This window comes from Nesoenas mayeri (genome assembly GCF_963082525.1).
Source record: "Nesoenas mayeri genome assembly, chromosome: 17".
Classification (NCBI taxonomy): domain Eukaryota; kingdom Metazoa; phylum Chordata; class Aves; order Columbiformes; family Columbidae; genus Nesoenas; species Nesoenas mayeri.
Genome location: NC_137565.1, coordinates 9,820,850 through 9,833,887, shown reverse-complemented (window position 1 = coordinate 9,833,887; position 13,038 = coordinate 9,820,850). Strand labels below are relative to the sequence as shown.

The 13,038-nt window shown below is 42.6% G+C and overlaps 1 protein-coding gene across 1 annotated transcript; it reads left to right on the top strand.

Moving 5' to 3' along the window:
- Positions 1 to 7,560: 7,560 nt before the first annotated feature.
- Positions 7,561 to 11,884, top strand: DRG1 (developmentally regulated GTP binding protein 1). The gene is made up of 9 exons (XM_080355256.1): positions 7,561 to 7,670; positions 8,067 to 8,190; positions 8,846 to 9,021; positions 9,463 to 9,532; positions 9,864 to 10,033; positions 10,518 to 10,648; positions 10,858 to 11,025; positions 11,180 to 11,302; positions 11,762 to 11,884. The coding sequence occupies exons 1-9, from the start codon at positions 7,629 to 7,631 to the stop codon at positions 11,859 to 11,861; spliced, it is 1,104 nt and encodes a 367-aa protein (XP_080211382.1). The 5' UTR covers positions 7,561 to 7,628; the 3' UTR covers positions 11,862 to 11,884.
- The last annotated feature ends 1,154 nt before the right edge of the window (positions 11,885 to 13,038 follow it).

Here is a 13,038-nt window from a genome sequence, read left to right as displayed (position 1 = left end):
TGACCTATTCCTGATCCAGTATCGTCACTTAAACTGTTCTGTGGAAAATACTGAACTGGCACATGCAAGGGCATCGCAAACTACAGAGCCTTCCAAGAGCTCCAACCCAGCACTTGAATTCAAGAGTGGTGGAACTGAAAAAGAATTCTGGGTACTGATGTGCAAATGAGCGCACCAAGCTTCCAGCTTCCCAAATGCAACATTACATTAACACTTAAGGCCATGCAGTGCCCTCAGCCCGCACACTGGATTTCTATTGCTTTTGATATGAACTGTCTGTCTACACTGCAGGCAGAATGCTGCCAGCAGCTTTTTGTTATTGCATTATGTATGTACACACCCTGATGTGAACATACATTTTTAGAAATTTGAGGTTGTCTGAGTGGCAGCGATGCTGACAAACCCAGCTCACATACACTGTATTACATACATTACTGAAGTGCTCGCATTCTGTTTGTGTCACAGACACAAGAGTTGCACTTGCTACACTGAGGAAAATGTTTATGTTTAAACATACTAGCCATGCTGCATGCACACACACACAGAGCTGTTAAAGAACCTGGAATTCGCTTATCTTTCTTAGTGGCTTTGGTCAGTTGTGCACCTTCCCCCCAGCGGTTTATTAATTTGCTTTCTTTGAGTCCCCAGCCTCCTGCCATGGTTCCTGCTTCCTATTTCAGTTCCCTCCTTGCCTGTTCTTTGTCTCTCCTCTAGGCAGGGGGAGGGAGGGGTCCAGCAGCTCTCACTGCACTTTCCTCAGAACTTTCTCCAGTTGCCATGGAATGTTCTGGTTTCAACTTCCAGCCCTCTTGTTTAAAAGGCACCATCCAACACACCTTGCCTGCTTCTTTAGGTAAAAGCTAAGTATTCACCCCAAAGCATGGCGATTTCTTGGCAAGCGACCCGTTCACACTTGCCATGAGGACGCCAGCTCAGCGTGCTGGGAGCTCATCCTCTGAGTAGCTGCTGGGTGCTGGTTTAAGATTGACCACCAGCACCTCGCACTCTCAAACCAAATCACAAGGACGCCAACAAAGCCGTTCACCTTAGCTCCTCAGTGCTCCGACATGGCAATGCTGGGTCTCTCCTTGTGGAACTTCCACTCCTGCTGTGCTGGCTTCCCCAGCACATATGAAGGACCACTTCGCTTAACTTTTTCTGGTCCCAAATTGACTTTGTCTCAGAATCTGAGACTATGAAAGTTGTCATTCAACTAGCATGTGTAACAATGTAGCCAAATCTATTTGCAAATAAGCAGCTTTTGCCATACTGAGACAAAATTTGGCTCATCAGTATAAACAGAAGATGAAGTTCCCTAAATCTAATGTGATGACTAAATGTTATTTCCCCATGCTTAACTATGTAAGTGTACAGGTATGATTACCTGTGAACTCATTTATCATCACAACCATTTAGTAACTGTCTTGAAGACAAAGTTCAGATGATGTCAAGAAGTTTTAAATTTGAATTTAAAAATTAGAATTTTCAGTACACAGTATACAGAATTTCCTCCCCTTTTCAGACAATTGCTAATCTCTTTACTCTGACATCTTCTGCACTGTGGTCTGCTGAACTTCTTTTGAATTCACCTCTCTTAAATAAAGGCATTTTCCTCAGCTACTTTATTCAGCTTTTCACTATTTCCTGTCTCACTTCTGCTCTTGGGAATTCCTGAGCTGTGCCTAAATGTTTTGCAGCTGTCTGGTCCCTGCTGAAGCACTTTGATTGGTATTTCAATAGCATTAAAAACCCTGTTTTGCTCTGAACATGTGTGTACCATTTGGGACTGTACACTGTACATCGCTCACTTCACTGCAGATCGATTGCTACTGGCCTTACTCAGAAGTGCAGACCTTAAATTGGTCTGCAAATATATGAGGTAACAGATGCCCACGTTACAGTTGAATTTATTCAAATATATTCGGGTGTATGATAATTATACTTGAGTCATACCTATTTGTTGAACATTCTCAACTCATGAATCTGTGTAGGTCTTGAGGCTACTGAAATTTTTCAGAATAGCCTCCATTACTGTATTCATTAAGAAGTTGGTCACTATTATTATACTCATTAAGAAGTTAGTCACTGTTTCCCGTGGATTATAATATTAGTAGAGACATTTTTGCAGAGCACTTGTGCCAGCTAATTCAGTCATATGGTCATATGAACCACTTCCTTTTTATGCGTGTTCCACAGAAATATATAACATTGCGCATTTCATGGCACACTTGCAATTCCAGTGAGTAACTGTCAGCTATTCTGAGCTTTCACTGGAATTTTAATTAACTGCGACCGATCTGACAAGCAATTAATTCAGCATTCATTACTTGTTAGGTTGATTATTACTTAAATTTAGTTTTTAAAGCTTGCTCAATTTTTTATTGGGAATCATCCCATGAGAATGCTAACCCTAGCAGCAAGGATTCTCAGGCTTGGAGACAACACAGTTTCCTCTGTAATCCAGACGTGGGTTAGTCATTTGTCGGCTTTCTCCTCTTGTTTAAAAATACCTTGCATTCTCACCAAAATGACAGCAACTGCTAAAAGGGAGGTATATGATGCTACAAAAAAGTATGCAGAAAGAATTATTTTAAAAAGGGAAAGCTGCACTGTTTGCTTTTCTTCTTTTTGATCACTCACTGCACTCACGTGCTGTGTAGTCCATCTGTTGCATGGCAGCCCATGACAAAGTCTGGGGAGCTGATGCCAAACTACAGAACTTTTTGTTGTTAAACTAATTTAACACAGTCTTGGAAGCCAACCTTCAATACTTAATCTCCTTTTTGTTTCCCTCATTTCTTCACTCTGCCCAGTTTAACTTATTCTAGACTGCCTGGAACCAAAGCAGCCTGAGCCATTGAGAACAAGATTGCCACATTAAAAAGTCTGGTCAAAATAGGAATACAACCTGGGATTCCAACTAATCAGCTCCCCATGAATTAGGCATCCACAAACCTGACAGACAACTTTCTCATGTAAAACATACATAACAATACAATCCTAAGTACACAATGCAGTAGTGAATGTTTGGTATTTACAGATTAATAGCTAAACCACTGTGCTGTCCTGAGAAGGACAACTTCTCCATAAATACCAAGTAAAGTGGCATTAAAAAGTTAACCCAGGAAGACAACTACAAATAGATATATCTGTATTTCTTACAACATTCAGAAGACGCACAACTTTCTGTCTCTTGCCTCAAAAGTCAATTAAGATGTGAATTGCATCAACTTCTGGAGTCGCTTCACCTCAGGCAATCAGCATTATGGTTCCATTGAAGACTCAGTAGCATGGATCGCAAAAATCTTAGCTTTTGATAGTGGGTTTGCAGAATCTCTTTCCTCTAAACAGGTGTGAGACTTGCCCTTAGCCAGCTCACTGCAGCCACCTTAAAAAGGTTTCTCTCCTCTTCAGCATGAGCAGTTCTTCCCTGAAGTACAATAGGGTTAATTATCAGCCACTTCTCAAACCAAAATACAATTCATGGAAAAAAAAATATAAACTTGCAAAATTGTGATAATTGCAAAATTATTATTATTACTACTATGACTAATAATAATACCCCAAACCAACAAAAATGAAGCAGAAAAATCACCTTAAAATGAACGGATTCTTTATATGCCTTAACTTGCAGTTAGCTTTTTTTGTGAGGGGACTCTGGCAGGTTGGTTACAGTCTCCTACCCATAATTCTTAAAATCATAAGTCCTCAGATTGAGGTTCTCATTTTATACAGATTATTTTTCATGAGGCTGGTGATAATTTCTGAGAGGATGTGAAATTTCAAGAGCCTTGTTTCATCTGCAATCGTGATTTAATTTCCTCCCTGTCACCTCCCTCCCACTTTTTAAAACCGTGCAGAAATCCCCAACACGAAGCTAGAAACGTAGTCCCTACCAAGTCCACAAACAAACCTGTAGCATGAGCACAGCTGTTTGCCTGGATATTCTACAGCTTCTGTCATGAGGTGAATTACCAAACCCACAAGTGCTGTACTAGCGGGGTGGCTCATAAGCTAAAACTACCTTCTCGGTGCACGCTGAACCAACTTGATATCCACAAGTACTTTGCCATGAAAAAGGAACTTTAAAATACCTAAAAAAGTGAGCATGTACTGCTTATTTTTAAGAAGGGTCTTTATGTGATTCTAATGATGCACACACTACACAAACTATCATGATTCATTTCATACTCTCAGTTTTTACCATGTATTTTACAATGGTGAATCTTACGTAGTTATCCAAAAGCCTTGCAAGCCTCTTCTCAACCTACTTAGTTTGCATCTCATGTAAGTAAAACTCTTACTCAAGCCCAAATGACAGCTGATTCAGAAAGAATTTCAGAATTTGGTTCATAATGAAGCAGCTTATTTGAAATTGATAGTTTGATAGAAAACACATGAAATGCATTAACTAAGCTCTCCTGCTGAAGTGATCTACAGCTATCATACTTGCAGGGCAGTGCTATGGAAACATGGAAGTTTCAATCATTCTGTGGCAACTGCACATTCCTGTTGTGCAAAAATAAAACTGAGGCATAAGTAAAGGAAATGATTTGCTTGGAATCAATAAGTCAGCAGTACCAGAGTGTGTAAAACATTAATTTCTGTACCCCGTATCTGCTACAACCCTTCATCGCTCAGATCTTGCTAATGAGGTATGTGCCATTTCAATCACATTGTTGTCATTGTAGCTTGATGAAGCACAAACTCCTGTTTTTTTCCCAGTCACCAGTTCTATACTGTGTCATGTTTCTCAATTGTTTGATGAGATAGCCTTTATTTCAGATGCACTTTTCCTGCATTTTCTAAATACCCTGTAGTATATGGCTTTCCTTATCTTATTAAAAATATTATTAGAAGAGTGCATACTGTCAGTTTATCAGTTAGTAAGTCATGCAGCTACTTAATCATTTGGGCTTTTGTACTCTGTATTTGAATCTTTATTCATTATTGTCTGACATAGTAGGCAGTTGGCCACCTGAGACTCTGCAACCGTTGTGCAATTTACAACCTTTGGAAATACACCCTCTCTTGCACTTTCAAGATTTCCTAAGTGGAATTATCTCAATTTAAAAACATACATAGACATTTTTAGAAAAAAAATGGCAATTCACGTACTCCATCTTCCATCAGTGCCCACTATGAAGCTCAATTAACCTTTTGAGTAGATCTCAGTCTCTTGCATCTCCTTTCATTTCCTCTCAGGTTCCATTGGGGGCTTTTTCCTCTTCTGACATTATATCAAATTTTCTATGAATATTTTCCTTGATTTTTCCGCTCTTTCCTTCTCTGACTTTTTTTTTTTTAGCACACTTCAATCATTTGCTCTCCATTTTCTAGTCTTGACTGCCGTCCTCAGAGGACATAATTTATCTATTTCCGATTACCCACCTTGCAGTCACTTTCCCAGTTGTCACACCTCACTTTCCACGGTCATAACCACCCTGGTTCTCCAAGCGCTACATAGCAGAAAACACCTTTCTGTTAAAAAAATCACAGCAGAAAGTGTTAATTTGGCTAGGGAAAAAAAAAAAGATATAACATTTTTTAATTAATTAAACTCTTACTCCTTTCAGGTCATTGAAAACTCAACACTGAAAAAAAGTTTTTAGGTACCTAAATTCCTTATAGGATCTTTACTTTCCTTTCTGGTAAAAAAAAGGATTTAAGAGTATATACTGAGCAGTTGTGCATTAAGAACACTATGAATATCTAAACCAGGAAATCAAGACCCACCCAGTGACGTCTTTGTTCATTCAGCCCACACGTGGAAAAACAAATTTGAGTGAGATTCAATATATGGGATTCGGAGTGAGTTTGTAAGAATGACTATTACTGTTGCTCCCGACAATCTCTGAAGTCAGCCAACAGCTCCTGCAGAAATAGAGGTGGTCTTAAACCTGGACTGAGCATTCAGAACTTGCATTTTTCTCAGTGTTTTTCCTGTTACTAAAAGGACCACAAATGTGGACTGATTGTATGGCTAAATTCAGCTGAAGCATAAACAAGTCCCAGTTCTGTTTGAAGTAGGAAAAAATCTATATCTGGATCAAATCTTCTATGTCCTCTGTTGAAAATGGATATTGTTCATGAGGAATAAATAAAAACTATGAACAACTATACAGTGGTAGGTGCATTTATATTTACTCTATCTTAGCTGAGCTAACATTACCAGGAACACTAATCCCATTTTATTTGAGATTCTATTTTTGTAAGCGCTGTATAAGCTTATATTAATGACAGTTCCTCCTATAAAGAGTTTATGACATTAAAGGCTGCTTTTTTGATTACGATGAGACAAGCAGGGGATATGCAGAGGCAGAAAGAGATAGCGGAGTGGTTTACATTGCACTAGCGCTTTTCTTGTTTTTGTTCTTTTCACCAGAAGTTAAAGATGACTTAAGGATCTGTAACAATTCTGTTACCAATACTGTTATAGGGTTAGTTAAATTTTGGCAATCCAGCAATGCACAGAATCCTGCCTGAAGACAAGGCAGGTGGTTCTGCAAGAGTGTCATTATAAACCTTCTACGGTATGGCCCAGGAGAGTGTATTTTTGTCTAAACCCCATGTTGTGTTGCCTCTAGATACATCATATAAAATGAGACTTTATACAAATTTGAATCAGCAGAGCCTTTCTGGAAAGGTTACTGGAGAAAAGGGTTTCTACAAATTATTCCAATTCAGATATAATATGACAGAGAAACAAACATAGGGACTCTAAAATCCTCAAAATTTCTAAAAATGTATTTCTTTATGTCATAAAAATACTTTTTATTCCTAATCCAACTGTTAGACTTCTTGTGATACTGTCAAGGGCCAGAGATACTAATCTCCTTAAATTTTGAAGGGGCCATTAAAAAAATCCTGTATCTATTTAATTAGGCTGCATTCAGTGGACGGTTACAGCGGTCCCTGGGGTGAAGTGGTGTGGGCTGGGCTCAGCTGAGAGGAGCCCTCAGAAAGCCTCGGTGTTTAAGTCCAGCTCAAGAAGACTCTGCTCCGAGCAGATTAGCAGCTCTACTGAGTCAGCAGGGCTGTGGAACACATTTGCACATAACGCATCTGGTGATGGGCAGCAGTAACCGCGTTACAAGCAGGGCAGGGGCGGATCTCCGCGAACGTGGAAGCGCCAGGTGCAGTTTAACTCGGGGCAGGGCACACGGCGGCTCCCTCAGGGGCAGCGGGACCCCCGGCTCACCGCTCTGCCCCCTGCACCGCGCTCTTCCTCACAGGTGGGCAGCCCGAGCCGCAGCCGCTCACGGCCGAGGCCTCAGCCTCACAAACACCGTTTTCCTCCCATCAGTTCTCTCGCACGCGCGGCTCATGCCGCCTCCAACAGCCCCACAGCCCCCTCAGCCTCGCTCTGTCGTACACACACACGTTATCACACACACTCGCTGTCCCCCGCTGCTCTGAGGCGGCGGCCGCACAGGGGGCGCTGCGGCGCCTCCGGACAGGTCAGCGCGCGCGCCGCGGGCTCTTTCCCGCCCGTGGCCAGGCGCGTGCCCGACGCTTTCTCGCGAGCGCTGCGCCTCGCTCCCGCGAGAGGCCGCCGTGCGCCTGCGCGCTGCCGGGCCGAAGCGTGGCCGCTGCTGTGGTGGCCGAGGCCGGGACCCGCTGCCGAGATGAGCGGGACGCTGGCCAAGATCGCGGAGATCGAGGCTGAGGTAACGGTGTCCCCGGTCGGGCTGGCCGTGGGGCTCGGGGGCGGCCGCAGTGCCGCTCCGTGAGGGGGTGACAGGGCCCGGCCGGCGCCGGTGGGGTCGTGAGGCGGCGCGCGGGAGCCAGGGGCGGTGCGGCCCGGCAGAGCCGCTCCCGGTACCGAGCCCCGGTTCCGTGCGGCCCGGCAGAGCCGCTCCCGGTACCGAGCCCCGGTTCCGTGCGGCCCGGCAGAGCCGCTCCCGGTACCGAGCCCCGGTTCCGTGCGGCCCGGCAGAGCCGCTCCCGGTACCGAGCCCCGGTTCTGTGGGGCCCGGCAGAGCCGCTCCCGGTACCGAGCCCCGGTTCTGTGGGGCCCGGCAGAGCCGCTCCCGGTACCGAGCCCCGGTTCCGTGCTGTTGCAGATGGCCCGCACGCAGAAGAACAAGGCCACGGCTCACCACCTGGGGCTGCTCAAGGCCCGCCTGGCCAAGCTGCGCCGGGAGCTCATCACCCCCAAGGGAGGCGGCGGCGGCGGCCCCGGGGAAGGTGCGTTGTTCTGTGGGAGCTGCGGGAAGGCTCCGGCCGCTCCTCGGTGCTGCGGTGCGGGGTGTGTGACGGAAATCGGTCTAATGGGAGTGGCTCTTGTCCGCTTAAATCCTGTCGGACTGTCTGCTGAGTAAATCGGAGCAGCCACCGTCTCTCCCTCTTGTCCTTCCCGGTACGGGACCTTGTAGCCGTGGTTTGTGGCCCTTTCTAGGGCTTTGGGGTGGAGCCCTTGTCGAATCGTAAATGAAAGGACTTACAAGCTTATATTACGCAAAATACGTATATGCAGAAGTCTTAGGGGATTTACATGACGAAGCATCTTGTAGGAGGCACCTATTTCTATATAGAAAGGTGTGAGTTGTGTAGATAACAGCGCTTAAAGGGAATGCTTCACCTACACTCAGGTCATGTACAGCCCACTGGGAAGCCTTGCTGCCTACACTTCATTGGCGGGTGTGTGCCATAGAGTTGTACAAAGTGGTGCAAGGCAAAATTGATTGTGAACTCTCTGTTTCATACTCAGATCCTCCTTGTAGGGAAGCTTACTTGGCTTTCACTCAGCCAAAATTTAAAGTAATAGCAGGACTGCTGTCCAGAACCTTAGAAGATAGAAAATATTGATCTTTAAACAAATATTTGTGCTCCTTATTTGCAGGTTTTGATGTTGCAAAGACAGGTGATGCCCGAATTGGGTTTGTTGGTTTTCCATCAGTGGGGAAATCTACTCTTCTAAGTAATCTTGCTGGTGTATACTCTGAAGTGGCAGCATATGAATTCACTACCCTAACTACCGTGCCTGGAGTCATTAGATATAAAGGAGCAAAGATACAGGTGAGATCTTTTTGTATCTGCGAGGACAAGATTGTACATTCAGATGCAGTGGTGTTACAGCTGCATGGTCTAGGGTGACATTAGCAGGTAGAAGTGACATTTAGAAGTGCTTGAGAGTATCATAGAATACATTGGAAATACACATGTAAAATACGGTGGAAATGTTTCCATGAGGTACTAACTTAGCCTGCTTTTCACTTTGCTCTGGGGAGAAGTGCCTGTGGTAGTTCTCATATTCTGTATGAGATGATCTGTTTCATTGTACCAGTGCGGCTCTGGGGATAATACAATATATAAGAATCAAAGGGGAAACAGTTTTGCCATATTCTAGCAGGGTCAGTTGGTTTAGGAGAAAGGTGAAAGTAGGATTTATTTTCTCCATTAAGAAAAATATTTTTCTCATTAGTTACTTTCTTTTTTTTTTTTCCTTTTTACAAATAGCTACTTGATCTCCCAGGAATTATTGAAGGTGCCAAGGATGGTAAAGGCAGAGGGCGGCAAGTCATTGCAGGTGAGCATATTAAGGCTGGAGGCAGCATCCTGTCACTGTTAGTACAGCTCTTTACCTAGCTTATTGTCGTCATTCTGGGGTCTGAATACAGTCAGGAAGGAAGATTTTTCCAACTTCCTTGATTCTTATAACATGTAAGGATCTGTCTATCAGTGATGCTTGGTCAGCACTACAAACTTCAGTCTTATACTGGAATTTAAAAATTAGCAATATATTGGCCTTCAGGGCTTTAACATTGTCATTAGTCCACTGAGCCATATTTTGCATTGTTTTGTCTCTGATTGTGGGAGTGGACGTTTTTGAGGGATTATTTTCTTTTTCCAATTCGTAGTTGCTCGAACCTGTAATCTTATTCTGATTGTTCTGGATGTGCTGAAACCCCTTGGTCACAAGAAAATAATTGAGAATGAACTGGAGGGATTTGGAATTCGTCTGAACAGTAAGCCCCCCAATATCGGCTTTAAAAAAAAGGATAAAGGAGGCATTAACCTTACAGCCACAGTAAGTTGGAAGTTTTCTTTAACCAAAATAAGAGAACTGAGAGTTCCAGGGCTTGCAACCTGGACTACTCCTAATTTTCCATTTACCACTGAATCTTTAAAAATGTAGAAATAGCCAGGGATACCAAAAATCAGAACTCTGCTCTGGAATCTAGGTATCTAACATGTAGGTGTCTGGGCACGGAACTAGTAGATCTCCAGGTTTGTATTGCAACTCGTTCTAGGTTGACGTGAAACATGACTTTTGAAATGTCTGATTGCAGTCATCAGTGGCATTAATATAAATAAAACTGTCATGATTTAAATATTTTTTCTCTCTCCTCAGGATAACCATGGTAAAATCATAGTAAAGTCCAATAACTTAACAATGCAGCTATTATTTTTAGTAACCTGTATGCAGCAATTGCTAGGTGATAGTATTTTTAATTGTAATACTTGATTTGACTATACACTCTTCCATTCCTTAATACTGTATCTATGTTCAGTGTCCTCAGAGTGAGCTGGATACTGAAACAGTGAAGAGCATCTTAGCAGAGTATAAAATTCACAATGCCGATGTCACGCTGCGCAGTGATGCCACTGCTGATGACCTGATTGACGTTGTTGAAGGGAACAGGTACTGTTGGGGCCCTGGGTTTGGCATATTTGTCATTTATATTCCAGAGAAAAGAAAAATCTCTGAGGTTTGCTCCCCGCAGAAGCTAAACTAGCAAATCAACAAGTGCTGTTTAGCACCTTACTGTCCCTTTAAAAAATGCAGCTTTTTTTGAAGGTAGCAGTATGTCGCTGCTAGGCTGCTGTAACGGTGTTTCCTTCTCTCTGCAGGGTTTACATCCCATGCATTTATGTCTTAAATAAAATTGACCAGATTTCCATTGAGGAACTAGATATTATTTACAAAGTACCCCACTGTGTACCAATATCTGCCCATCATCGCTGGAACTTTGATGATCTGCTGGAGAAAATTTGGGACTACTTGAAGCTAGTACGAATGTGAGTCTTAGTTGCTGCCTTCTGTGGAGTTAAGTGTAGGGCTGAGACTGAAGAATGATGAATGAATGATGGCAGTGTGAATGACCTATGAAATGGCATGATGGGTTGAAAAAGCAGGTTTTGGTACTGACTGACTGTTCCATCTGCGTTACAGCTACACCAAACCTAAAGGGCAGCTCCCAGACTACACCTCTCCTGTGGTACTACCCTACTGCAAGACCACAGTGGAGGATTTTTGCATGAAGATCCACAAAAATCTCATTAAAGACTTTAAATAGTAAGTACTATTGTAAGAGAATAATTTGTAGAAAATAGAAGATAATCTGCCTCCTGATTTATTTTTTCATTCTCTGGTAAACTAGAAGGGAAAATAGGCTTTGATTTTTAGTTGTTAAATGGAATAGGTCTCCCTTGGACAATTAAAACTACTATATTTGATGTTCTTATGCTCTTTCCTGGACAAATTTCCTCTATGGGGAAAAAGTTTATGTTTGAAAGTCAGGCTAGATGCAGCATTACAGGCCATTGTCCTGTATGCACAAGTATTTGGGATGACTTCATCCTTTTGTTTTGATCTGCTTGTACTCTGGGTCACACAGACCACTTATCCAGGTACTTGCAGGAGGATAAAAATAGCTCTCAAGCATTACTTTCTCTATTAGCTTTGTGACAGAAATAGCTGTTGATCTGCTGTTTACATATTATACTTCTAATTTGATGTTTTTTCTCCTTTCAGTGCGCTGGTCTGGGGTTCATCAGTTAAACACAACCCTCAAAAAGTTGGTAAGGACCATACTCTTGAAGATGAGGATGTTATTCAGATTGTGAAGAAATAAAGTTGTTCTCACACCGTTTGTCACTGTGCCCAAGATTTGTGATTACTTGTAAGTGGCAAAGAACAGGCTGTTGCTATCAAATCTGTAGCAAATAAGCATTGGTTTTTTATGGTAAAACTGGTGTTTCTGGCTGACTTGTACCGCAGTGTTCCATTCTGGCAGAGCTTACAGATGAGAAACTCACATTAAGGGACTTTCACAACGGCAAAAAAATCTTACAAGGAAGCTTTGCCTGGGATTATGTTCTGCTGCATGTACATGTCTTTCCAAATTGGGAAAAAAAGTTCATATCAGGAATTGTTTTGTTCTAAATTAGAACAAAACATGAGAAGTAGAGGCTGGAGAATTGTATCTTATGAAACAAGGCTAGAGGACAGACAGTTCTAGCTCTGGCTGCCTTAATCTGTACTTGTTTGAATACTTCAAGGCTATTAATAGTCCTGCAGTTGGGGAAAAGATGGTGGGTTCTGCTCAAAAACAGTCACTTTTTCTGTTATTTATACAAGTGGAAATAAACTAGATGCTTGTGTTCTACTGTGCTAGTGACTGGAAGCTTTGAAGTTTTCTTACAAGAACTTCCTGCTTAGAGAAGTCAAATTTGTCACACAAGAGAAGCAGGCTGCTCCAAAAGCAGTGCTTCTAGTGCTTGTTAATATAAATTAATAAAGTTAGAGCTGTAATATAACATGAGCAAAAAGCTTGTGGCATGCTCTGCCTCTAGCATTTGCCCTCCTGCTATGTATCAAAAATGCTCCCTCATGTTCTTTTGCATATGAAAAAAGAGAAGTACAGTGTTTTCAGATACCCATTCAAGCACTAAATCCTTAGGACAGTGGTTACTACTCAGCTTCATAAGGAAACATTTTCCCTGATATTTTTTTAAGCTTAGAAGTAGGTTCCTAGGTAAGTGAGCAGAACTCCTGCAGCTGGGCTGGGGTTAGCAGCCCTGATGGGAAGGGGGCAGAGCAGCAGCCACAAATCGTGAACCTCCGCTGTTTCTTTAGAGCTGGTTTAGTTTTACAAGTTCTTTCAGTACATTGGAATCTCATTATGCTTAACCATGGCTGGACAAAAACCAAGTAAATGCAACAATTCCATTACATATCTTCAGTAAGGCCAGTTACCTTCAAAGCAGACCATTCCTCTCCCCCTCAAGGGGTATATACTGAATTTTTTT